This window comes from Patagioenas fasciata, chromosome 10, assembly GCF_037038585.1.
Source record: "Patagioenas fasciata isolate bPatFas1 chromosome 10, bPatFas1.hap1, whole genome shotgun sequence".
Taxonomy (NCBI): Eukaryota; Metazoa; Chordata; class Aves; order Columbiformes; family Columbidae; genus Patagioenas; species Patagioenas fasciata.
The window spans coordinates 24,881,288-24,908,821 of record NC_092529.1 but is presented as its reverse complement, the minus strand read 5'-3'; the positions used below and the strand labels follow the sequence as shown (position 1 = coordinate 24,908,821).

The 27,534-nt window shown below is 50.8% G+C and overlaps 1 protein-coding gene across 1 annotated transcript; it reads left to right on the top strand.

The window, feature by feature from the left end:
• The first annotated feature begins 1,106 nt into the window (after positions 1 to 1,106).
• On the top strand, positions 1,107 to 26,803 carry LOC136105618 (olfactory receptor 14J1-like). The gene is made up of 2 exons (XM_071812854.1): positions 1,107 to 1,657; positions 26,800 to 26,803. Exons 1-2 carry the CDS (start codon positions 1,107 to 1,109, stop codon positions 26,801 to 26,803), a joined length of 555 nt encoding a protein of 184 aa, XP_071668955.1.
• Positions 26,804 to 27,534: the final 731 nt, after the last annotated feature.

Here is a 27,534-nt window from a genome sequence, read left to right as displayed (position 1 = left end):
AGCTCAGCACACAGCGGGTGGGACGGGGTCTGTGACACTGACAGGGAGCAGACCCAGGGACAGAGACACAGCTGCAGGCAGCACAGGCATGGACAGGGAAAGGGAGATGGAGCAGAAATGCTGGGGAGGCGGGATTCAGGACCCCCCCTGCCATCCCCTGCAGTGCAGAGACGTTGCCCAGTGCAACCCCTGGTCTCCTCTCCTCCCCAGCAGAGCCTCTGCCCCAAAGCCATGGGGTCCAGGTCATGAGTCTCCACCTCAGCAGCTGGACCTCCAGGGGAAGGGTTCCTGGAACATGGTACACAAAAAAGGTGCTAAAAGTACTTGCTCTACAGTGTCATTATGTGAGTGGCAGCAGCACAGCCGGGTAAGGAGAAGGTTCCACGGCATGCCCATCAGCCTTTCTGTCCTTGCTTTATTTTCTGGTAGCACTGCAGTGTCCTTCCCTGTTTCTCCACCTGTTCCTGGAGCTCTTGCTCTCTGGGGTTGGGGTGGGAGTGTGGGTCAGTTTTTGTTCTGACACCAATTCAGTGAATTTTGCCTTACAGCTGTGTCCATGGAAACTGCATGCCCTACTGCATTTTAAACTGTGATGAACTGTTTTTCTCAGCTGGTAGAAAGAGAGAATGAGCTGAAACATCCCTCCATCGGTCAGGGGGTTTTCCATGAGAAACAGCATGTTTATTTTCCTTAGAGAAGTCTCCTTTAGCTTGTCACTGTCCTTTCCTCCTTGCACAGGTCCTCATGCCCACAGACAGCAAATGTCCAACAGCAGCTCCATCACCCAGTTCCTCCTCCTGCCATTCACAGACACACGGGAGCTGCAGCTCTTGCACTTCTGGCTCTTCCTGGGCATCTACCTGGCTGTCCTCCTGGGCAATGGCCTCATCATCACCACCATAGCCTGGGACCAGCACCTCCACACCCCCATGTACTTCTTCCTGCTCAACCTCTCCCTCCTCGACCTGGGCTCCATCTCTACCATTGTCCCCAAATCCATGGTCAACTCTCTGTGGGATACCAAGGTCATTTCCTATGCAGGATGTGCTGCACAGGTCTTCTTTTTTTGTTTCTTGTTTGGTGCAGAGTATTCTCTCCTCACCGTCATGTCCTATGACCGCTACATTGCCATCTGCAAACCCCTGCACTACGGGACCCTCCTGGGCAGCAGAGCTTGTGTCCACATGGCAGCAGCTGCCTGGGCCACTGGGTTTCTCAATGCTCTGCTGCACACGGCCAATACATTTTCACTGCCACTGTGCAAGGGCAATGCCCTGGACCAGTTCTTCTGTGAAATCCCCCAGATCCTCAAGCTCTCCTGCTCACACTCCTACCTCAGGGAACTTGGGCTTCTTATGGTTAGTCTTTTAGTAGCATTTGGGTGTTTTGTGTTCATTGTGGTGTCCTATGTGCAGATCTTCAGGGCTGTGCTGAGGATCCCCTCTGAGCAGGGACGGCACAAAGCCTTTTCCACCTGCCTCCGTCACCTGGCCGTGGTCTCCCTGGTTGTCAGCACTGGCATGTTTGCCTACCTGAAGCCCCCCTCATTCTCCTCCCCATCCCTGGATCTGGTGGTGTCTGTTCTGTACTCGGTGGTGCCTCCAGCAGTGAACCCCCTCATCTACAGCATGAGGAACCAGGAGCTCAATGATGCCCTGTGGAAACTGATGACTGGATTATTTTGTGAAACAACAAACTGCCCATCTCCTTCTGCATAGTAGTTTTAATGTAACTAATTTTAGGTCTGGCCTGTCATCTCTATTTTTTATTGTTGGTGGTGTTTCTATTGTGATAATGTTGTCATCCCCTTGTAAATTCACTCTCTGCTGTTCTTATAACCACTGACTGTGCCCTTTGTGTATTTAAAGAAAGTAAAGAGCCCTGTAGTGACTTTTCTTCATGAGATCCTTTCACCAAGGCCTGTTTGGAGCTGCAGGGACAGTTCCTGTGCATGGCAGGAGGGGAAAAGAGTCCAGCCTGGCAGCCCTGCCAGGGAGCACCAGCGCTTGGTCTTCCAGAGCTGTTCTGGTTCCACTCCCACACTCTCCTTCTCATCCCTTGTGTTGGTGCAAGGCCTGAGTGCTCTGGCAGCTTGGTCCCCGTCCTGCTGTGTGTCAGTGCTGTGAGTGCAGGCAGGGACAGGCAATGGGCACTGCTGTGACAGAGCTGGCCTCACAACAGCCTTTCCAGATAGAAAGGTGATCTCCTATGGGTAGGGCATGATGGTTTAGGTCTTCTTCCAAAGATTCTCTAAAGAATATGCATATGAAAGTGGCCATGGATGCAAACCCCAGTGTACAGCTGAACAGTGTGTGCGTGCAGGGTTGGCACACAGCAGTGTCCTCTCACAGCCAGGCCTCCTGCCAGAGACCTGCAGGAGCAGCAGAGCAGGGGCTGCGCTGTGCCTCTGTGCACTGGACACCCCTCAGAAGGAGCCACAGGGCATCATCATGGACTGGCCCCTCACAACCACCATTTCCAGCCCTGCGCTCTCACCGAAAGAGGCTGTTCTTCCCTCCATGGATGGACACTCAATGAGTGGTTCAGCAGTCCATGTTTGCTTTGGACAGATGACATGTGAGTATGCACATCATGTACATGAGGTGACATGAACGTGAGTTAGCACAAACACCATCAACTACTCCTTTCCATTCTGTGAAGGCCTGTGGAACACACGAGGTCTTGAGCTCACTTCATATTGGGAGGAACAACCTATGGGAAATCACCTGAATGCAGCACTGGGTTGTGCTTCCTTTGACTGAGGTCCCCGTGTCCATTCCTCATGATGCGGGACATCTCAGATGAGTCCAGAGCAGGTGACACAGCACAGGGGTGAGGTGTCTCCCATCCTTTGGGAGTGGCAACAGGAAGCCAGAAGGACACTCTGACTCCTGCCTCTGTGTGTAAAAGGGACAGACTCTGTCTCTGAGAATCCCTGGGTGCATAAGGAGCCCATGAAACCAGTGGACAGCTGACAGAACCCTGATATTTATGTCAAAAGTGCCATAGAAACCAGAATGGTTTTTAGGTCCTTAGAAAACACAGACCTCAAACCCATCTTCAAGAAGAGTAGGAGTAGGAACTGGGAGAATAACAGGCTGGCCACCCTACCTCCCTCCCTGGGAAGGGGATGGGACACGTCCTCCTGCAGCCGTTTCCAGGAATGTGAAGGACAAGGAAGGGACTGCTGAACCCAAATGGACAGGGGAAAGAAAGGCATGTTGTGTACAGGGTGTTTACAAGGCTCAGCCATGGTCTCCTTCTGGCCAGAGTGGTGCTGATGGGGCTCAAGAAGTGGATGCTGGGTGGGAAACTGGCTGAACCATCAAGCCCAAATATCATCAGTGGTACAAAGTCCTCCATGCAGCCAGTTACTGGTGTCATCTCTCAGTGACCAGCACTTGGGGAACACTGTTGAACATCTTTATTCTCCCCTCCTATGATGTAACGGAGTGAACTTTCAGTGCCTTTGAGGATGATGGAGTCCTTGAGCAACCTCACCTGGTTTACTCTGCCCTGGGCAGGAGAGTGAGACAAGATGAGTGAGACAAGGGCTCTCTGTAAACCTGAGTTATTCTGTGATTTGACAGAATTTTTGCCTTGGAGAGGTTTCTGGAGAGGGAATAGGTAGAATAATAATAATAAAAATAAATAAATAAATGAAAAATAAGGCTGTAGAGGAGATCTAGAAGGTGTTAACATAAAAACAGCAGTTCCAGTGAGGAGTGCTTTTCACTCACAGTGTTAGTGGGAAATATATTTGACAAATTTGAACAAGGTGAGGAAGCGAGATGGGTGTCTGCAGCCTGTGGGAAAGAGGGGCAGGTATAGGACTGAGTAGAACACGCTTCAGTCTTGGGAGGTCCTGGGTGCTAAGGAGGAGGATGGATGAGTGTGGTATTATGAGGTCAGTTGTGTTTCAGACACTCATAATCCAATCAGAATCCTGTGGCTGTGAAGGGGCAGTGAGGTCAGTTCTGTCTCTGGAGGTGACAGCCCAGCAGCAGGGACATGGCTGGAAAAGAACCTCTGCCTAGGTGCCCACAGGCCCTACCCGGGAGATGGGTAGGAGATGCCTTAGAGATGTGTTATCATGTCCATCCCACCTGAGAACATGACGGGACAGCAGCAGGAACATGGTCGTGTCTGTCAGAGAAGCTGAGCGGCCCGTAGCAGTCATGGGATTTAGAAAATCATGGTGAGGTCAGGTAAAAGACCACAAGAAGCCTAATGGGTTGGGTTCCCTGCATGAAGGGCAGTTTCTGAAGCGGCTGAGCTTTCCATGGTAGTTGGAAAAGCAGAAGAGAGAAAAAAAAAATGCAAAGTGCAATTTGGAAGGTGAGGATTGGATATGAGGAGGAAGAAATGTCAGTGGAAGGGCAGTGCTGTGGTGCAAGAGGTCACCCAGAGGGAGCTGGATCAGCCCATGGTTTGAGTTCCAAAGAGCAGCCAGTGAGGGTGCAGACACAGCAGTGCAGGTGCAGAAATGCTGGGGTGAGAGCAGGTGGGGAAGCGAGATGGGTGTCTGCAGCTTGCAGGGAAAGAGGGGCAGGGGTAGGACCGTGTAGAACAGCCTGTGTGGAGATGGCAAAGGGCGCTGGCAAGGCTGGAAGGGACCCACAGAACCCAGGTCTCTGTCCCCTTGGTCATGGGAATTGTCTCTGCCACTGAGGCCCAGGAGAAGCCATGTTGTCCTCATGGTACTGGGGCCTCGGTGCCTCCTTGCAGCCCCATGGGGAAGCTGGAAGTTGTTGTATCAGTGTTGTCCTTCCCTCGGCCTTGCACGCCCACATCCCACGGTCCCAGGAAGAGCTCTGAGCCGTGTGTGAGGGACAGGATCCCCCTTCCCATTGCCTGGAGGTCATGGCTTCTCCTTTCTGCTTCAGAAATCAATCCCAGGGATTTCTCAGCATCAGAGCTGAAAAGAAGACTAAAAGGAGACCTCATGGTGGCTACAGCTTCCTCATGAGGGGAGAAGGAAGGGTAGGTACTGATCTCTTCTCTGTGGTGACCATTGACAGAACCCAAGGGAATGGAAGAAAAATGTGCCAGGGGAGGGTCAGTTGGACATGAGGAAAAGGTTCTTCACCCAGAGGTGCTGGACACTGAACAGGCTCCCAGGGAGGTGTCACGGCCCAATCTGACAGTGTTCAAGAAGAGACTGGACAATGTCCTCAGACACACAGTGTGAACAGTGGGGTGTCCTGTGCAGGGACAGGAGTTGGATTCAATGATCCTTGTGGGTTCCTTCCAACTCAGGACATTCTACAATTCTATGAAATACTAGGTCAAAAGCCCATGTTTTCATTGTACAGATAAGTTGTAACCATACAGATCATGTGCATGTCCAATGTGTGCACATGATGAGATGAACCCAAGGGAGCACAAATGAACCTTGGGGTGCCATAAAGGTCAGTGGGACAGAGATGATGTTCAGGGGTCTCTTCCAACCTGCAGTATTGTAGGATTCCATGACTCTTTTCCTTGGAGAGCTCTATCAAGAGAGATATATAATGCCCCAGAGTAAATACAGCAGCTCCTCTGAGGAACGTTTCTGCACTCAAACCCTTGATAGGAAATCTATTGGATACATTTGATGAAAGGAGCTCAGTTCTATCACCTCACACACTGGACCACAAGGAGGGTGATGCCTGGGTATGATGCCATGTGGTCACTTGTGTCTCAGGAACTCATAGTCCAGTAGGAAGGCAATGGCTGTGCAGGGCACTGTGAGGTCACTTCTGCCTCTGCAGGGGACAGGCCAGCAGCAGGAACATGGCTGGGAAAGGACTGTGAGGTCACACATACAAGATAAGCAATCGGGCCCAATCAGCGTGGCTTTGTGAAAGGCAGGTCCTGCTTGATCACCCTGATCTCCTTCTATGACAAGGTGACCGGCTGAGCAGATGAGGGAAAGTCTGTCGTGGGGAGTGAATCCGCCACACAGGCTGTGGGTGTCGTGTCCTTAGACTGCAGTAAAGCCTTTGACACCGTATCCCACAGCATCTCCTGGAGAAGCTGCAGCTCATGGCCTGGATGGTGCATCTGCGATGGGTAAAGAACTGGCTGGAAGGCATTTTGTCCCCCTGGAGCCATTTGTTCCCTTCCTGTTCATATGGGTATCCCATGGATGCATCACTACTCTCTACCCCAGTGTGGACAAGCACAAGGTCTTCTCTACCTGGACCTCTCAGCATGCCACTGTTTTCTACAGCACCTTCATCCTTGACTGTGGGATGCCCATAACAGCCCTCACAAGACAGTTTGACAAAGCCTTTTTTCAACACCATCCCCACATCCCTGCTCAATCCCCTCATCCACAGCTTGAAGGTGAAAAAGTTTGGGTACAAGTGGGGCACGGAGAAAAATGGTCAGGAAAGGTTTGAGGTGCACAGAGAGCTCATCAACATGTTGGCCTGCTGTACTCTCTGAACAAGCCCAGAAGACCTGGGCAGCATTTGCTGTGTCCCAGAAACTCACCTGGAGGGCTGGGATATGGAGAAAAGGTTTGGTCTGGGAAGGGACAGACAGGAGCTGGTGGAACTGGCTGGTGTGACCATGAGACATCTCTCAAAGCCCTCAGAAAAGTCCTGGCTCTCAGGGAGGTTGCATGGTCCTCTGAGAAAGAAAATATCAAAAATGACCCTCAAGATCATTGAGTCCAACTATAACCTAAATCTGGCACTAAACCATGTCCCTAAGAGCCCCTAAGGTGTCTTTTAAACACCTTCAGTGATGGTGACTCCACAATCTTGCTGGGCAGTCTGTTCTGCTGCTTCAAAACCCTTTCCCTGAATAATTTTTTCCTAATATCCAATCTAAACCTCCCCGTGTGCAACTTGAGGCCATTTCCTCTTGTCCTATCACTTGTTATTTGGGAGAGGAAACGAACACCCACCATGATAAAACCTCCTTTCAGGCAGTTGTACACAGTGACAAGGTCTCCCCTCAGCCTCCTTTTCTCAAGGCTGAACAGCCCCAGCTCCCTCAACCGCTCCTCATAAGACTGGTGCTCCAGACCCTTCACCAGCCTTGTCACCCTCCCCTAAACTCTCTCCAGCACCTCAATGTCTTCCTTGTCATGAGGGCCTAAAACTGACACCAGGATTCAAGGTGCAGCCTCACCAGTGCCGAGTACAAAGGGATGATCACTCCTCTAGTCCTGCTAAAACTCGGATTGAATCAAGGCTTGAACACCTTGGTGTGACCCAGTTTCTGACAGGTTGGACTGCAGACTCCTGAGGTCCCTTCAACCTCAGTTCTCTTATGATCCCATTGTGATGTTGGGCTCTGTTTCTAACTGGAGCAGAGCAGACGATGATGGGGCAGGATCCACCTGTGCTGTAGGTGACCATCTAAACCAGCATCTCAGCCAGTGAACCAGCCAACACCTCAGTGTGACTCGCTCTGGGCAAAGTGTGAGGAGTCCTGGGCAGGGAAGGTTGAGAGGGCATGGGGCGCTATGCAAGACACAAAATGATCTTGGCTTAATGATTGTAGGCCCATCAGATGTCAGTTAATGTCGATGAAAATTAAAAGAAGAAGAACTGAAGACAAAGATCCAAAGCAAAGGAAGGTGTCAACATACTTTTCTTTATTTTTCATTAGGGGGGGGGTTCTTTTCTTTGAAAAGGAAAGAGTTTTCCAGAACTGGGCATGGATTTAGGACACAAACGTCTTCAGCTCCAGAGACACAAACACCTGGTGCCAGTGTAGATGCCCTGGGAAGCCCTGCCCAGGCTCCACCTGCATTGCAAGGTGCTCTGGTCTCCCCAGGTCCTGTGTGATAGATGCCAATCCCAGGCCAGCACCTCAGGTACACTGGGGCCCCTAAACTGGCACTGGCTGTTAATGATGAGACAGCTGATGACTGATGTCTGCTTGGAAAGGTGCACCTTTGCGTTGTTGTTTTGTTTCTGCTTTGTTTTGTTGTTGTTGTTCCTGCTGTTTTGGTTTTGGTTTTGGTTGTTGTTTTGTTGGGTTTGATTGTTTGTTTGTTTTTGCTTTGGTTTTGTGGGGTATTTGTTTCTCCTGTTTTTTTTTCTTTGTTTGTTCGATTGGAGATTTTTGTTTAATTATTTTTTTATTTGTTTGTTTGGGTTTTTGTTTGTTTGTTTATTTGTGTGGGTTTGAGTGTGGTTTGTTCTTTTAAACATATTAATTAAAAAAATTAAAGACCAAAAAGTGAACTATGGGGAAGTGTACTAAGGGTAGAAGAAGAAATATCGGTCTTCCCCTGTACTTCTATTACCAACACTCTATTTTTTCATCTCCCTCGTCATTCAGGAGTTCCCACCTCTCCTGATTCAATGTCCCTGTCAAAGGACAACTTTCCAGCACTGTCTGGACATTTGCCCTTCCCAGTGCTCTCAGGTTTCTCCTCCACTTGCTCTTTGGTCATTCAGTTCCTCTCAACTGTCTGGTTCCTGCTTTGAGCTTCAGGGAGTTACAAACTTGCCCCCTTCTTCAGAGCTCTAATTAACATGGCAGTCAACACGTTCATTGTGTTTATTGCTATCCTTTCCTGTCTCTCTGTCTAGACCAGTTCTTGTGTGGATGTCCCTTGTGGATGGTGGACCTCATCAGATCCAGCTTACACACACAGCTGAGGAAAGTGTTTTACTGTTTATTAAACTGTGCAGTGTTTGCACAGGAGAGCAGGTGGAGCTGGTGCACAGGAGCTGCAGCATCTCCTGCAGAGCTCAGTGGAGAAGTCTGATGTGAGGAAAAGTGATGCAGTCTCTGGTGGCCAATGAGGGAACCGGCAGACTGGGGGTGGGGGGTGAGGAGCGAGGTTGTCCATACAGTGTCCAGCCCCAAGGGACTGTTCTCCTGCCTGTCCAGATGTCTTCGGGAGACCCTCTGGATCAATGTCCAGTGTAGAATGCTGCTGTCACTTCCTTTATACACTGAAAAATGACAGAAAACACCCTTGAAAGAAAAAACCCTCCTTTATGAGATCTTCTTTGAAATCTTCATCAGCAATGTCCCATTGAAACCTCTCCAGTTACTTCTACAAGTCTGGAAGATTTGAAGAAAATTAGAGAAAGAAACATCGCTCGTTAGGTCTTTCTGTGTTTTAATGAGCCCCATGGCGTATTTGGTGCTGAGTCCATGAACCTCAGATACCAAGCACAGACTGAAGAATCTGCTCAACAAGTCCAAGTCAGAAGCAAACTCCAAAGTACCTTGAAGCATTAATGGGCCCCACTGAGGGCTGTTACTGACAAAGCCTCCCCGGGGACTCGTTAGAGCAGATAATTGGAGGCTGTGATTGCATCAGGCAAAGGCAAAGTGCAGCAGCTCTGATGCTGAGAAAACCCTTGGTTTGTTTGATGAAGGACAATGGCCAAGCCTTGAGCCCCTGCCCCTAGGAAGGGAGATCCTGTCCCTCACCTGTGGCTCAGGGCTCCTCCTGGGGATGTGGGGAGTGCGATGCCCAGTGCAGGACAATGGTGTGACACTCCCTGGGGGTGCAAGGAGGCAATGGGTGCCATGGCCATGACAACCATGTGTCTCCTCTTAGACCTCGGTGGCAGGAACATCAGGCATAGCCAAGGGGACAAAGACCTTGGCTCTTGCAGGGACATCCAGCCTTGCCAGCACCCTTGACCATGTCCACCACAGTCCATCCTACACTGCTCCAGGCCTGTGGCTGTTTCCACACAGGCTGCAGACACCCCATGTGCTTCCCCACCTTGTTCTCACCCCAGTGTGTCCCCACCTGTGCTGCTGTCTGTCCATCCTCACCAGCTGTTCCTTGGAACACAAAGTCATGGCTGATCCAGGGTCCTTCTGAACAGCACTGTGCTTAGAATGACATTTCTGTATCCTGAGCTCCACTCTGGACCTCCATAGCTGCAGTTTCTGATGGTTTTCCTTTCTCATATGGTTTTCCTCTACCAAAAAAAAAAAAAAAGAAAGAAATTGCCATCATCTTGGAAAGTGATTTCAAGTTTTCTGAAGCTACTAGTGCCCTTTCTTGTCGTGATTTTACTACAACCACCAACTAAGACCATGAGAACTGCTCACATCCTGCTCCCAGTCCCCAAGTGGGATAAGGGAGAGAACTGAAAGGAAAGGGAGAAACATGTGGGTTTAGAAAAAAAATAATAATAAGACAATAAAAAAAAATACACTAATAATAATAATAATCTAAAATATACGTACTAAAACATACATAAAGTAGAACATATGATACTCAGTACAATCTCCCACATAACTCCGTTTGTGCTAAACTGACAGCCCAAAAGAAGAGAGCACCCTGGTCCTGAACAGCTGATCCAGGTAAGAGAAAGTAAAAGTGCAAACGACAGAGAGGCCCAAGGGCCAACTGAAAATCAGCAAAACACCATAAAACTGAACTAACACTGAACTCCCAATAGGATGGAACTTCCGAACAGAGCCAACTAAAGTAGACTGAAAACCAAAACTAACTGGCTGGAAAAGGCATCTCCAGCTTTATACTGAGCATGACGCTAGTGGTAGAGAATAGCTCATTGATTGACCTGGATGTTAATCAAGATGCTGTCCTGTCAATGCCCCCTCCTACCAATTTGCACCTGCAGCTGCACTCCAAAGAAGTCCTTGGTTTCCCTGACAATAGTCCAGGTAAATTAAATAGAAATAGATTAATTAAATTAAGAAAATATACTCAGTGCTATCCCCCATGTAACTCCAGTCACACGGAACAGCCAGTCCTGCAGAAGGGAGCACCTTGTTCCTGAGCAGCCCATCCCAGCAAGAGAGAGCAAAAGGGCAACAGGCAGAAAGGCCCAAAGGCCAACTGCAGAATGGTAGAACCGCAAAAGGCCGAACTGACATCGAACTCCTGACAGAATGAAACTTGTGAATGGAACAACCAAACCAGCTGGAAGACCCAGAGTAACGGATGTAACAAGCCCTAAAAGCCGGCTCCAGCTTTAGACTGAGCATGGCGCTAATCATAGGGAATATTTCATTGATCAGCCTGCATGTCAATCCAGGTGCTGTCCTGTCTGTGTCCCCTCCTGCCAATCTGCACCTGCAGCCAGATGGCCAAAGAAGTCCTTGGTTTCCCTGACAACAGCCAAGATCTCAGTGAGTTCTGACATTCCTTTCAGAGCAAGTGGCAAACACTGTAAAGCTGCTAAAAGAAAACATTAACTGTAATCCAGGGAAGAATCAGCGTTATCTCATTGTTATGATAGTAAATCTAAACATAAGACTGTACTGGCTATGAAGGAGAGAGGTTCAAAATGCATGAAGAAAATTAACTTAATTTCAGTAAAAACAGCACATTTCCTCAGCCTCCCCTTCACCAGGCTGAAGAAGTTTGCGTCTCTCAACATCTCCACATGTGACCCAGACTTTCTCTGGCCACATGGCAGCTCCTACCCTTTCCTCCAGAATGGGGAACCTCACACTGGGACACACCGCTCCAGATGTGACCACACCAGTGCTGAGTCAAGATGGGCAATAACTGCCCTTGACTGGGTGGCCACGCTCCTCCCAGTGCAGCCCAGTGTGCTCATGGGCATATTCCTGCTTAGCACCACTGAGAACTGGCTGAACATCCAGGCTCAGAGGGTGGTGGCCAGTGGCACAAAGCCCAGCAGGAGGTACCATGAGGAGTACTGAAGGACACCATATCCCTACCCAACATCTCCTCCCCTCTTGGGTCCCCTGGAACCATCGCAGTGATAATGGGAAGAGCACTGCCTGTATGGGGTGGAGGAGGTGGGGTCTGGAATGAGGGTCCTGGGGCAGTTTCTCCAGGTTGTTCATGCAGTAACAAGTTGGGCTGGATATTTGGAGAGAGGAACGCTTACTAAGGGCCTCCAAAGGGCATGGGGATCGTCTACGGTTTCCTGAATGGCTCCTTTTCTGGTGGAGATCACAGAGGCTGCCAGCCCTTTAGAGGACCCAGGACAGGCCTTGTCCTTCCTCTGGTCACAGCTGGACCCCAGTTCTCCAGCTCAGACCCAGCTCAGGAGCCTTGTCTAGGCGTGACTTTTGGGGTAAGGTTGACAAGAGGGGTGCATAAGTTTGTCTTAAGGACATGTGATGAGCACCAGGACTGAAGTACCAGAGCAAAATGATGTGGCTTCTGGGTGAATACTTTCTTCAGTGCAAGACCTGACACAGGGTCCCAGACTTGCTTTCCATGCCACCCTTCACGAGGGATGATGCACTAAGAGATGGCAAGTGGGGGACACCAATCCTTCTCCAGCTACTTCCCAGGCCTGGTGAAGCACCAGGACAGCAAGGACTTCTGGCCCTGCACCCTAAGCTCTGGGTATATTCTTGGGGCAGCTGAACACCAGTATTTTTCTCTCCAAGGCCATTTCCAGCCCAGGTCAGCTCCTGTCTGACCTCCCCCATCCCTCCTCTGATCTGCTCTGGTGCTCCTGGCCCCTTCCCTGTGCTCCCCACAGGGCCCCAAACTGGCAGTGATGCTCTGCAGAACAGGTTGGTTGCAGAACCATGGAGTGACTGCAGACTGGTTGTGCTGCTCAGTGAGGGACACAGATGCAGCTGGATGGGCTGCACTGTCACTGAGCTCTTTCCCAGGGATCTAAAGCTCTGGAATTGGTACAGAGCATTTCTTGGGACTCATTGGATTTTCCACTCATTTCTGTTCAGCAATCCTTTCCTTGTCCTTCAAGTGCCTAGAGATTGGTGCAGGAAGACGTGGCACATCTTCTGCCATTCCCTCGGTTTCTCTCACTGTCATAGAGAGAAGAGCTCAGCCCTGCCCCTCCTGCTCCCCTGCTGAGGAACCTGCAGCCCCATGAGCTCTGCCCTCAGTCTCCTCTGCTCCAACTAAGCAAACCCAGAGACTTCAGCCACTCCTCATACGGCTTCCCCACCAAACCCTTCACCAAATTTGCAGCCTCTTCTGGACACTCTCCAGTAGCTTTATATCCTGAGGTCAGCCCAGCGCAGAGCAGAGCGGGACAATCCACCCCCCCCTGCCCGGCTGCCCTGCCCGGCTGGCTGTGCTGTGCTGGATGCACCAGGACATGGTTCCCTCTTGGTTCCAAGGACACTGGTAGCTCTTGTTCAATTTCCTGTCGACCAGAACTCCCAGATCCCTCTCTGCAGAGCTGCTCTCCAGCATCTCGTCCCCCAGCCTGTATGTACCGTAGGGACAAAGTACCTCTCTGAACTGGGGTGACAGATCTGGGCTAGAGTGATTAGTCCATGATGATTAGGGCAGATTTGATGGGGTGACCAGTGCACAGGGCACAGCCCAGCCCCTGCTCTGCTGGTCCTGCAGGTCTCTGGCAGGAGGCCTGGCTGTGAGAGGACACTGCTGTGTGCCAGCCCTGCACACACACACTGATCAGCTGAACAATGGTGTTTCATCTGTGGGTAACTTTCTTGGGCATGTTCTTGGCAGAAGAACCTAGGGAGAAGAACTTTCAGGCCCTACCCATAGGAGATCACTTTTCTTTATAGAAGTACTGTTACAGAGGCCAGCTCTGTCACAGCAGTGCCCATTGGCTGTCCCTGCCTGCGCTCACAGCACTGACACACAGCAGGACGGTGACCAAGCTGCCAGAGCACTCAGGCCTTGCACGAACACAAGTGATGAGCAGGAGAGTGTGGAAGTGGAACCAGAACATCTCTGGAAGAACAAGCACTGGTGCTCCCTGGCAGGGCTGCCATGCTGGACTCTTTTCCCTTCCACCCATGCGCATGGGAACTATCACTGCAGCTCCAGAAAGGTCTTGGAGAAAGAATGTCAGTGAAAATTATTGGTGAAGGATCCTTTATTTTGCTTAAACACAGAGAACATGATTCCACATTGACACAGACACTCACTGAGAAAAGAAAAGCAGGCAGTGAATTACAAAGGGAATAAAAATATTATCATAAAAAAAACCAAACTCACAAGTAGAGACAAAAAATAGTGCACACAGGATGAACCTGCAATGAGAATGTCTTCTTATGTAGAAGACAGACAGTTTATAGATTCAGAAGAAATCCAGTTGTCAGTTTCCACACGGCATCCTTGAGCTCCTGGTTCCTCATGCTTTAGATGAGGGGGTTCACTGCTGGAGGCACCACCGAGTACAGAACAGACACCACCAGATCCAGGGATGGGGAGGAGATGGAGTGGGGCTTCAGGTGGGCAAACATGGCAGTGCTGACGTACAGGGAGACCATGACCAGGTGAGGGAGGCAGGTGGAAAAGGCTTTGTGGCGTCCCTGCTCAGAGGGGATCCTCAGCACGGCCCTGAAGATCTGCACATAGGACACCACGATGAACACAAAACACCCAAATCCTAACCAGACACTGACCACAAGAAGCCCAGTTTCCCTGAGGTAGGAGTGTGAGCAGGAGAGCTTGAGGATCTGGGGGATTTCACAGAAGAACTGGTCCAGGGCATTGCCCTTGCACAGTGGCAGTGAAAATGTATTGGCCGTGTGCAGCAGAGCACTGAGAAACCCAGTGGCCCAGGCAGCTGCTGCCATGTGGACACAAGCTCTGCTGCCCAGGAGGGTCCCGTAGTGCAGGGGTTTGCAGATGGCAACGTAGCGGTCATAGGACATGATGGTGAGAAGGTAAAATTCTGCTGAAGCTAAAAAGAAAAACAGGAAGAGTTGTGCAGCACATCCTGCATAGGAAATGACCCTGGTATCCCACAGAGAGTTGGCCATGGACTTGGGGACAGTGGTGGTGATGCAGCCCAGGTCCAGGAGGGCGAGGTTGAGCAGGAAGAAGTACATGGGGGTGTGGAGGTGCTGGTCCCAGGCTATGGTGGTGATGATGAGGCCGTTGCCCAGGAGGGCAGCCAGGTAGATGCCCAGGAAGAGCCAGAAGTGTAAGAGCTGCAGCTCCCGTGTGTCTGTGAACGGCAGGAGCAGGAACTGGGTGATGGAGCTGCTGTTGGACATTTGCTGTCTGTGGGCATGAGGACCTGTGCAAGGAGGAAAAGACAGTGAGGATTTAGGGGAGATTTCTCTGACCAAAATCAAAGCCATTTCTCACACACCCTCCCTGGTTCCACACCCCTTGTCCTTTTCCAGACCTTTCTCCAGTTCCATGGCTGAGCCCTGGGTGGTGCTGGCTGGAGGTGCCGTGAGGAGCAGGGCCTGTGCCCGCTGGCTGCCGAGGAGTCAGCCCTGTTCTGCAGCAGGGGGTCATGGTAATGGGGGGGCAGGGGACAGTCCTGGGGTTCAGCATTGCCATATGGAGCCATGACATCTCACCCTTTCCTAAGATCTCAGCACCCCACATTTAGCCCAAGACAGACATGGCTCATTTCTCAAACCAAACAGCATTTTCAATGATGTAACCTCTATGTGTTTCTCAGATAACACTAAGGTGCTATAGCACACGTTTGCATCCTGATGTGGAGCTTACAGCTTAGAAGGAAAACTCAAAGACATAGCAAAATGTCCTAATAATGTGATTTGATTCAGGGAGACTCAGCTCATTACCCTGCCCCAGACTGCATTACCCACACACCACAGGTCAGAGCAAAGCTGGGACACGTGTTCCCATGGACACACCTGCAGGAAAGGACCCACAAGATCAGGCTGTGACTCTGCAACTGAAACTGCCATCCCCAGAGAGCCTGACGGCAAGAACAAGATCCCAACAGCAGTGACCCAGAGCAGGGGAGCAAGAAGGAAACATCCCGTGAGGGTGGGTGTGAGAGAGGCCAGGGCAGAGGCAGCCGGGCACTCAGACAGCGTCACCCTTCCCCAGCTGTGCAGCCACCTCCCAGACACCAACATTGCCGGGCAGCTGCTCTCAGCCCCTGTGCTCTGCAGAGGAACTGGAGCTCTGGCTGCACAGGAGCTGCTTCATGCCTTGGAGCCCCCGGCCCTGAGGGCAGAGGCTTTGCTGGGTGGGAGAGGAGCCAAGGAGGCCGCTCAGAGGATAAATCTGCACTGCAGGGGATCATACAGAGGTTTCTGAATTCTCTCTACAGCAGCATTATCTTTACAGTAATACCTGCATAGATCTTCTCTTTGAACCCTCCAATTGGAAGTGCTCTGCAGTGAGCTGGAGTTGTGAGCAGCCCTGACCCACAGAGAACCCAGCAGCAGAAGGACCCTGCCCTGCCCTGCTGGGGGTCGCTCCTTCCCCCCACAGCGTCTCCTCCCAGTGTTGTTGGGATCTCTCTGGGCAGGCTGAGCGCTGACCCTGGCAGGCGGCAGCGTCCGTGCCCTGGCACAGCCCTGGGCTGCAGGGACCCTGCTCTGCAGGACAGCCCTGGGCACCCCTGCCTGCACATTTACGTTTACACCCCACAGCCATGCTGGGGAGAACGCAGCATTCACGTCTTGTCACTCTGGCAGTGCAGAAGTCAACCCCTGCTCTGCAGCTCATCCTCTCCTCTGCATCAGAGAATCTCTGAGAGCTGTACTTAAATCTCTCGTAGGCTCTGCAATGTGACAGCTTTCTGAGATCCTGCCAAGATTTACAGATACAATGCTCTGCAACCACATGCTTAATATCCTAGAAGATTTCATTTCCAGTGATCTCTCAGCATCCTCCCACCCCAGACTGCATTTCCCTCTCTCTGCCTGGTTCCTCTGCCCTCGGTGCTGCAGGCAGAGCCCTCAGCCCTGCTGCGTGTGCAGAGGAGCTGCTCCTGGGCAGAGCTGTCTCTCTGCAGCGCTGCCACTTGCAATGAGCTCCCTCTGAACCAGGAGCCCAGCCCAGCTCAGCAGCACGAGAGCAGCCCATGATGTCCCTTTCTCTGTCCCCTCTGGGCTCCCTCCAGGTGTCCCTGGGTCTGCAGGGACACATCCTTTGAAACAACCTCAAGTAATAAGTGATGTTGATTCTCTCTCCTCTGCAGCAACACTTCTTTCCAGCATTTTGTTCTTTGTATTAAACAATAAATTGGTATGAGAATCATCTTTTATTTTCCCATCATTAGGCAGGACACCAGGAATGTTACAGCAAATGATTTGATTTCTCCAAGCTGAGGGAGGAATATCTTCAGTTGAAGGAATGTACGCATTTTGTTCTGGTTTTATACTTCCAGGTCTAGAGAGACATTCATCAGTCTTTGACCATCTCATGTCTGTGCTCTGAAGCAAAGCCTTTGCACACATGGGCTCTTGGACACTTGGTACCAGGTTTCTTGTGGCAGGTCAGAGCTGGGCTGGTGCCACAGCTGGGGTGGTCCAGCCCAGATGTGAGGCAATGGCCTCAGCCAGGGACCTGACTGGGGAGCTGGAGCTGTCAGTGCTGCAGACAGAGCTGTGACACGGGTGGAATGAACTGCCAGGCAGGGTGGCAGAAGTGAGTTCATCTGGTCTGCAAGGACAGCAGCCTCCAAGCACAGAACAGCCCAAATCAGAATTCAGTCCAGATCTGTAAGGCAATTCAAGGGCCCATAATAAGCTGTTACTACTGCAGGAACAGTTGAAGGAGAAACGAATACACCATCTGCCCACTGACGAATTTAATAAGGGAAAGAATTTCTGTGTCTCTTGTCCTCCATCTTCTTCAGCAAGGTATCCCAGGCCTCTGTGACTTGAGACAGGAATCTGGAGAACAACCAGCAGTGGATGATGATCAAGTCAGGTCTCACTGGAACTAACACAATCCTTTCCAGTCTATGGGACAGCAGGGGCAGCATCCCAGGAGCTGAGACAGCAGGACGATGTCACAGGGAGGCCACTCTCCACCATCTTGGAAAGCTCATGGAGACTGAGGGGACTCCCTGACCACTGGCAGCTCTCACACAGTGTGTGCACTTTTCAAAATGGCCAATGGGTGAGCAGGGGAACTAAGGGCTGTGCCCCAGAACATGTCCACTGGGACCCCATTTCTGGGTGTCTGGAAGAGAAGGTGACGGGGTTTACCCAGGGCAGGTTGTGCTTGTCCATTCTCTTTGCTTTCTGTGAGGAAAGGACAGGGTTGTGGACGTGGGGAGAACATTGATGGTCTGTTACCTGAAAGTCAGCAAGTCATTCAGCATCATCCCCCACAATATTCTTGTGCCCAAGGCAGTATATTATGGTCTGTGTTAGTGTGTAACAAGAAAGGAAAAAACAATCTGGATGTTTGGGCTTGAAAAGTTGCTATAGACAGTGAGAAACTTCCCAGTCATGAGGACAGTCAAGCACTGGAAGCTGTGTCCTGCACTGGTTGTTTCCTTCACACCTGTGTCAGTGATGGCCCTTCATGGGGTCCCAAACACCCTCAGAATCTTGTGTTTTGCTTCTGCCTTTCACTTCATTAGGGGTTTGTTCATTGTTTCAATAGCTGCAGTTCAGGATCATGGCAGCAGAGGGCTCATTAACATTGAAAATGCTCTTGCAAGCCTCTGGAGCATTGATCTGGAGCATTTACTGATGAGGACAAAACAATATGTCTGTAAAGTCAGTACCTGATGCACCACTTGAGACAGGAGACAGGACAGGACAACTCAAGAGGAATCACAATCCTCTGGACCAAGAGGTGGTTGTACCTGGGAATTTCAGGTGCTGTGCACAGTGACACTTGTGTTCAGGGAGCTGGTCAAGTGACCCATCTCCTGTTCTGTAGTGGTGTCTGAGTTTGCTCAGGTCACCCCTGACTTGAGCCCCATCCACTGCTGGATGTTCTCCAGACTCCTGCCTTCAGGAACCAAGTCCCAGGAGACTTTTCTGGTGAAGATGGAGGCAAAGAAGCCATGGAGAACCTCAGTCCTGTCTGATTCTACTCGTATGAAATTCAGCAGCAGGCCCATGATCGCCCTGTCTATTCTTTTTTTTTTTTGTAAGGAAGCAGTGTCAGCTCATCTTGCTGCCCTCAGCCTCCCCTTTAGGAATCTAGTCCAGGGCAGTTTTGGAATCATCACTGCATCCATGGCCAAGGTTTCTGAATTCATGCTTTGCAGCTTCCCCTGATTCCACCTCCTGTGTGCTGCCTTTGTCTGCTGGCCTTCCTCCCTCCTCTCTGGTGCCCAGGACCCCACTACTTCCTGGTCACGACAGCCAAGGTGGACACTCATGTTCACATCCCTCACCAGCTCTTCCTTCTTTGTCAGTACCAGATCCAGGTGAGCATCACCCTTGTTGCCCACCAGGCAGGCATTTTAATAAGTTGGCCCAAGATCCTTTGAACTGTTGGCACCTGCAGCTTTGCCTGGCCAGTGAATATCAGGCAACTACAGCTCCCCATAGGAACCTTTTTATTGACTGGAGACATTCTAAGGCTGCTGACAGAAGATCTTTTCCGTTTCTTCTTCATGATAAAGCAGTTTGTAACATCTAATGGATTTACGTGGTAAAGTCTTGGAAATGGGGGTGAGTGTGGATGTGCTACAGTTGTCACCTCTCTGAGAAGACAACAGGTGTTCGACTGACATCAGACAGAGCCCATTTCAGCTGCTCCAAGATGGACCCACGCCTTGCCACATCTGAGCCACTCAGTGATGTTGGCAGCACCTCTGTGATGTTTTATTTGAGAAGGGGTAAAAAACGCTGCACAACAGCAGGTGGGAGAGAGGAGGGAGGAGATGTGAGAGAAAAGCACTGCAGACACCAAGGTCATATCCCATAGGACCCAAGCAGGTCTCTCAGCAGGCCAAAGCTTGCTCTCCTGAAATCCTGCTCTTTGCCTTGTGATCGTCTCCCAGGAGCCTCAGCTCCACTTTCCCATCCCTGACTGTTCCATCCTGACCAACTCTTTCTGGTTTGTAAGTGTGAAGTCCCACAGGGCATCTCACCTCACTGACTCCTCAGTCACCCGTGTCAGGAAGGTGTTGTCAATGAGCTCCAACCCCTCCTGGATGGCTGGTACCTTGCAGATATTGGGATATCTCAGGTCTGCCACGAGGACACCGCCCTGAAAACACCAAGCTTCTTTCATTTGTCTGAAGGAGGCCTCATCTAATTCCTCTTTCTCATCAGTGAGTCTGCAGCTGATGTCCAGTGACTACAACATTGCCCATGTTGTTCTGCCCTCTCATGGTGACTCCTCAACCTTCAGCTGACATTGTCTGTCCCCAGGCAGAGCTCCACGCATTCCTGCTGCTCTCCAACATGAAGGGGATCTATCACTTTGACTCCAGAGTTCTGGCATGATGAGTACTGGACCCTAAAGCCCCCACTGTTTCTCCATGAGTTGATATTTGTAATGTTCTATAACTCCTCATGGTGTTATCTTGAGAGAGAAAACCTCATTAGGATAAACCACCTGACTGCAAACACTAACAGATGAGCAAATGGAGCTTCAGTCAAGGGACAATCCAGACCTTGAGAAAATCTGGTGTTCACCCATTCAGAAAACTCTGAATTTTGACAAGATGAAGTGACCTGTTCTGTACTGGGGCAGGAGAACAACACAATCTGTCAGGACAGACGAGGACCTGACATACTGAGCAGTGACCCTGAGGAGAAGGGCCTGGGCACTCCAAGGTCCCCACACCAGCCCGTGGTGCACGCTCACCATGAACAAGGCAGCTGCACACGGGGCTGCATGAGGAGGAGCGTGGGGACCCAGACACCTGGAGTTCTCATCCCATTCGGTTCAGCACTGGTGTGACCCCACACACACGGGGGTGTGCCAGTGTGCGGCTTCCCAGTTTGGAGAAGCAGGGAGGAACTGGAGAGTGCAGGGCTCTGCCAAGGCAGGTTCAGCACCTTGTGCACATGGTGTGGGATGCTGAGGGACCTGGGCTGCTTTGGCCCAGCAGCGCTGGGGAGGCTGCAGCAGTGCAGGAGTAGGCTGAGAGTGCTTGAAGGGTGGTTTCAGAGGTGGTGGAGGTTTTCTAAATAGTGGGAAAGAGCATGAGAAAGAAATAATGGCCCAAAGTGCAGCTGGGGAGGTCCAGGCTGGACATGAGCAGCAAGGAATGTGACTGGAAGGGCAGTGCTGTGGTGGAGCAGGTCAGCAGAGGGAGTCTGCATCAGCCCAAGGCTTTGTGCTTCAAGGAGCAGCTGGGGAGGATGCAGAGATCTCAGCAAAGGAAGGAAGATGCTCAGACAAGAGCAAGGTGGGGCAGCAGGGGGGTGTCTGCAGCCTGCAGGGAAAGAGGTGCAGGGGATGCCACAGCACAGGACAGGCTGTCCTGGAGATGATCAAGGGATGTGAAGAGGCTGAAAGGCCCCACCAGACATCAGCTCCTTCTCCCCTTGGCTATGGCTGTTGTCTGCACCTCTGATGCCTGTGAGGAGACACCTTGTCCTTCCAGCACAGGGGCCTCATGGCCTCCTTGTCCCCAGCCAGGAACCTGGGAGGTGTGGGACCATAGTCCTGCCCTTGGCCTTGCACAGCCCCACATCACACTGTCCAGGAAGGGCCCTGGGCAACGTGGGAGGGACAGGATCTGCCTTCCCAGGACCGCGGGTCAAGGCTTGACCCTTTGGTTAATGAAACACATGCAGTTTACTCATCATCAGAGCCACCTTTACATTGCTTTTCCTGAACTGTCATAACTTCATCCAGTTTTCTTCTCTAACCAACCCTGGGGATGGTTTCTCAGTTTTGTCCCTCAGTGGGACCCATTAACATAACAAGAAACTTTGGAGTTTGCATCTGAGTTTGACTTTTTGAGAAGTTTCTTCAGCTTCCTCCAGGGCCTGAGGTCATGGACTCAGCACCAAACCCACCAGAGGGGTCATTTAAGGGCCTTGGGCTGCTCCTGTGCTGCTGAGCTGGGCTGGGCTCCTGGGACAGAGGGAGCTCCTGGCAAGCGGCAGTGCTGCAGAGAGACAGCTCTGCCCAGGAGCAGCTCCTCTGCACAGCACAGCAGGGCTGAGGGCTCTGCCTGGGGATCTCAGGGAGACGAGCAAGGCAGAGAGAGATTACAGGTGGTCAGGGTTGGGAGGATGACTGAGAGCTCACTGGAGGAGAAACCTTTGCAGCCCTTGCCATGGTAAGTCTCTGGGTGCAGGGCAATGCAGCTGTAGCTCCTGGAGGCATCTCCTAAAACTGGCACAGGCACAGCTTATGGGATCTGTAAGGAGGGGGCTCTTGTCTGGCAATGTTGAACAGCTGTGAAGCCGGGTGAGCACCCAGGGGTGCCCAGGGTTGTCCTGCAGAGCAGGGTCCCTGCATCCCAGGGCTGTGCCGGGACAGGGACTCTGCCGCCTGCCAGGGTCAGCGCTCAGCCTGCCCGGGGAAATCCCATGGCAGCAGCGACCCCTGGCAGGGCAGGCAGGGAGCTTGTGGGGTTGAAGGGTGCTGTGTGGGTCAGGGCTGCCAGAGCTCCAGATCAGCCCTACAGACATTGCAAAGGGTCCTTCTGAACAACAACATCAAGGCAGCAAAAGCTGCAAGGGAAGGAGTCTGTGCTTTCAGTTTTCCACTCTTGGTTGTCTGGGTGTGCAGTGGGAGATGGGGATTTCTTTCTCTCTTTGGAGAAGACACAGAGACTCGAGTTCTCCTTAGGACTTGTCTGAGCTGCTCCTGAGGCCCTGCACACACAGAGCTGCCCCTGGGCAGTACCAGGAGGTGTGAGCAGGACAGAGCTGAGCATATAGCAGTGGGACGGGGTCTGTGACACTGACAGGGAGCAGATCCAGGGACAGAGACACAACTAGAGGCAACACAGACATGGACAGGGAGAGGGAGATGGACCAGAAATGCTGGGGAGGCGGGATTCAGGACCCCCCCTGCCATCCCCTGCAGTGCAGAGACCTTTCCCAGTGCAACCCCTGGTCTCCTCTCCTCCACAGCAGAGCTTCTGCCCCAAAGCCATGGGGTCCATGTCACGAATCTCCACCTCAGCAGCTGCTCCTCCAGGTGAAGGGTTCCTGGAACATGGTACACAAAACATTCTGAAAGTACTTGCTCTACAGTGTCATTATGTGAGTGGCAGCAGCACAGCCGGGTAAGGAGAAGGTTCCACAGCCTGCCCGTCTGCCTTTTTGTTATTGCTTTAATTTCCAGGAACACTTCAGTGTCCTTCCCTGTTTCTCCACCTCTTCCTGGTGCTCTTGCTGTATGGGATTGGCGTGGGAGTGTGGTTCCATTCTTGTTCTGACACCAACACTGGAGGTCTTGCCCCAGAGATGATTCATGGAAACCAGGTGCCTAAGCTGTATTTTAAGTTGTGATGAAAGATGTTTCTCATTTTGTAGAAACAAAATAAACTGACATATCCCTCTTTCAGGGAGGAGGTTTTAATGAGAAACAGCATGTTCATTTTGCTCAGAGAAGTCTCCCCTAATTTGTCACTGTCTTTTTCTCCTATGGCAGGTCCCCATGTTCACAGACAGCAAATGTCCAACAGCAGCTCAGTCACCCAGTTCCTCCTCCTGGCGTTCACAGACACACGGGAGCTGCAGCTCTTGCACTTCTGGCTCTTCCTGGGCATCTACCTGGCTGCCCTCCTGGGCAACGGCCTCATCATCACCACCATAGCCTGGGACCAGCACCTCCACACCCCCATGTACTTCTTCCTGCTCAACCTCTCCCTCCTTGACCTGGGCTCCATCTCCACCACTGTCCCCAAATCCATGGCCAACTCTCTGTGGGATACCAGGGTCATTTCCTATGCAGGCTGTGCTGCACAACTCTTTCTTTTTTTCTTTTTAGCTTCAGCAGAATTTTGTCTTCTGACTATCATGTCCTACTACCGCTACGTTGCCATCTGCAAACCCCTGCACTACGGGACCCTCCTGGGCAGCAGAGCTTGTGTCCACATGGCAGCAGCTGCCTGGGCCACTGGGTTTCTCAGTGCTCTGCTGCACACGGCCAATACATTTTCACTGCCCCTGTGCAAGGGCAATGCCCTGGACCAGTTTTTCTGTGAGATCCCCCAGATCCTCAAGCTCTCCTGCTCACACTCCTACCTCAGGGAAATTGGGCTTCTTGCGGTTTGTATATTAGTAATATTTGGGTGTTTTGTGTTCATTGTGGTGTCCTATGTGCAGATCTTCAGGGCCGTGATGAGGATCCCCTCTGGGCAGGGACAGCACAAAGCCTTTTCCACCTGCCTCCCTCACCTGGCCGTGGTCTCCCTGGTTGTCAGCACTGGCGTGTTTGCCTACCTGAAGCCCCCCTCCGTCTCTTCCCCATCCCTGGATCTGGTGGTGTCTGTTCTGTACTCAGTGGTGCCTCCAGCAGTGAACCCCCTCATCTACAGCATGAGGAACCAGGAGCTCAAGGATGCCCTTAGGAAACTAATTTCCTAGAGTTTTCTGAAGCAATAAACTGACCATCATCTTCTATATAGGAGTTTTAATGTAGCTAATTACAGGCCCTGCCTGTCAACTGGATTGTCTGGTGGTGTTGGTTGTTTTCTTATTGTGATAATGTTGTCGTTCCCTTTCTAATTCCATGTTGGCTTTTCTTTTATAACTGTTGGCTTTTTAAATGAGCAGCAGTGCTCTTCTTGTCTCTAAGCAGAATAAAGGGCTGTTTAGTGACTTGTTTTTCACTATATCTATCCTGCAAGGGCTTTTTAGAGCTGCAGAGATAGTTCCTGTGGGTGGGTGGAGGGGAAAAGAGCTCTCGCATGGGAGCACTGCCAGGGAGCACCAGCGCTTGGTCTTCCAGAGCTGTTCTGGTTCCACTCCCACACTCTCCTTCTCATCCCTTGTGTTGGTGCAAGGCCTGAGTGCTCTGGCAGCTTGGTCCCCGTCCTGCTTTGTGTCACTCCTGTCAGCACGGGCAGGCACAGGCAACGGGCACTTGTGTCACAGAACTGGCCTCAGTAACAGTACTTCCACAAGGAAAAGTCATCTTCTTTGGGCAGTGCATAATGGTTTCTATCTTCTTGCAATGTTTCTCTCAAGCTTATTCCTACAAAAGTGTCCCACAGATGAAACACCATTGTATATCTGAACAGTGTGTGTGTGCAGGGCTGGCACACAGCAGTGTCCTCTCACAGCCAGGCCTACTGCCAGAGACCTGCAGGACCAGCAGAGCAGGGTCTGGACTGTGCCCCTGTGCACTGGACACCCCACAGAAAGAGCCTCTGGTCAATCACCATCGACTGGCCCTTCACAACCACCATGTCCAGCACTGACCTCTCACCCCAGCTCAGAGCTCTTTGCCCCTCCATGCAATTACACTGAATGAGTAGGTCAGAGGTTCATGTTTGCCTTGTACAGATGAGATGTGAGCATGCACATCATGTACGTGAGTTGACATGAACTCGAGCCAGCAAAAACACCATCAGCTATTTCTTGTGGTTCCATGAAGGCCTGTGTGACAGACAGTTTGGTGAGGTGACATCATGTTGGGACTAATATCCCATAAGGAACCACCAGAAAACAGCACTGGGATGTGTTTCCTAGAACCAATTTCCATTCCTAATGATGAGGGACATCAAAGATGAATGCAGAACATGGGGACACACCATGGGGCTGAGGTGCCTCCCAGCCTTTGGGAATAGGTACAGGAGCGCAGAGAGACACTGTGACTCCTGACTCTGTGTGTAAAAGGGAAAGTGTCTGACCCTGAATATCTCAATGTGTTTTAAGGGTCCATGAGGCCAGCTCAGATGTGGATGTCTGACAGAACCCTGATATTTCTGTGTGTGACTCCAGGGACAAACCCCAGTGGCACAGTGAGATTCCTCTCAGCTCCCTTGGACAGGCTCATTGCAAGTGTCCCTGTTTGCTGGATCACCTTTGCCATCTCCATCCCATGCTGTTCTACACAGTCCTGCATCTGCCCCTCTTTCTCTGTGGGAAATTCTGGATTGTGGTCTCAAAAGTGCCAGAGTAATCAGAGAGGATCAGAGGTCCCTCAGAAAAGCAGATGTCAAACCCATCTTCAAGAAGGCCAGGAAGGAGAACTGGGAGAATGACAGACTGGTCAGCCTACGTCTGTCCCTGGGAGGGTGACGAGTCACATTCTCCTGCAGCCATCTCCAGGCAGTTATAGGACAAGGAAGGGATTGCTGAACCCAGATGGGCAGGGGAAAGAAAGGCATGTTGTTTACATGGAGTTTTGCAGGCCCCAGACATGGTCTCCTGTGGTGGCCTTAGAGCAGATTGGGAAGATCTGGGATGCAGATGTGGATGTTGTGATGGGTGGGAAGTTGGCTGGATGACCAAGCCCAAATATCATCAGTGGTACAAAGTCCTGTGTTTAGCCATTTACAGGCGGCAACCCTCAGTGATGAATACTGGGGCCAACACCGTTGAACGGCTTTATTCTCCCCCTGTATCGTGTCATGGAGCACATTTTCAGCTCCTTTGTGGACAATGCAAAGCTGGGCAGAGGCCTAGAACAACCTCACCTGGTTGACCCTGCCTTGAGCAGCAGAGTGAGACAAGATGATGTTCAGGGCTCTCTTGAAACCTGAGTTATTCTAGGATTCAATGAATCTTTACCTTGAAAAGGTGTTTGAAGACAGAATATGTAGTCCTTACCAGTTAAAAGAACAAATCCTGCCTGCAATTGCTAAACTAAAATATGTAAATCCTCTCCGTTTTGGTCGGTCTGCCCTGCTAACAAAGATAAAAGTGACTTTTAAAACACCTAAACAGAACCTGCAAAGAATTCTGTCCTTGCAGTGCAGACACTCTGGAGCCTGCACAGTTAGTTGAGTCTTGTTTTAACATCTGTCTCCAGACTGTTACATAAAGTGTCCTTTAGCTGAACTTTTCACCTTATGCGCTCATATGCATCCCTAGGATAGGAAACCGGGGTCAACCCGGGACCCTTCCTCAACAATCATGCGTAGTGATAAAATGATTATGTAACCAACATACCAATGTGTAAACAGTTGGCTCTTTAGGACTGCCAGGAAGGTCTGAATGTAGGGATAAGATTTTGTATATAATGGCTGTTCCTTTTCTATCTGATGTGCTGGTTTCATTCCAGCATCCAGATTTGCAAAACTCTGTAATAAATAATATCTTATTTCTGGGTGTGGGATTGGCTTTGCACTTTAGGTAGCGAATTTGCAACTAGCAACCAGGAAGAAAGAAAATAACAAAACAAAAAAAAAAAAAAAGAGAGAGGCATGGGAGCACATAGAAAAGTTGTCAACATTTCACATTCCTGTAAAGAATGCTTCTTCTCTCAGATCTTTAGTAGGAAATAAATTTGATCAATTTGATAAAACAAGCATACTTTTATCTAGGCAGGTCCTTGCCCATAAAGAGGGTGATGTATGGATATGGGATTATGAGGTCACTTTTGTCTCAGAAATTGATAATTGAGTTCCAAGACTTTGGCTGTGAAGGGGACAGTGAGGTCAGTTCTGTCTCTGGAGGTGACAGCCCAGCAGCAGGGACATGGTTGGGAAAGAACCTCAACCTAAGTGCCCACAGCCCCTACCCAGGAAGAGACCTTGGTTGTCATTTCCATTCCACCTGAGTACATGAAAGGACAGCAGCAGGGACATGGTTGTGTCTGTCAGAGAAGCTGAAAGGCCAGCATCACTCATGGGATTTAGGAGATCATGGGGAGGTAATTTATCTCTGGTCAGATAAAAGACCTCAAGAAGCATAATGTGTTGGTTTCCTTGCATGTAGAGCAGTTTCCGAGGTGGCTGAGCTTTGCTTGGTAATGGGAAAAAGCAGAAGAGGAAAAAAATATCACAAAGTGCAATTTGGAAGGTGGAGACTGGATATGAGGAGGAAGAAATGTCAGTGGAAGGGCAGTGCTGTGGTACAAGAGGTCAC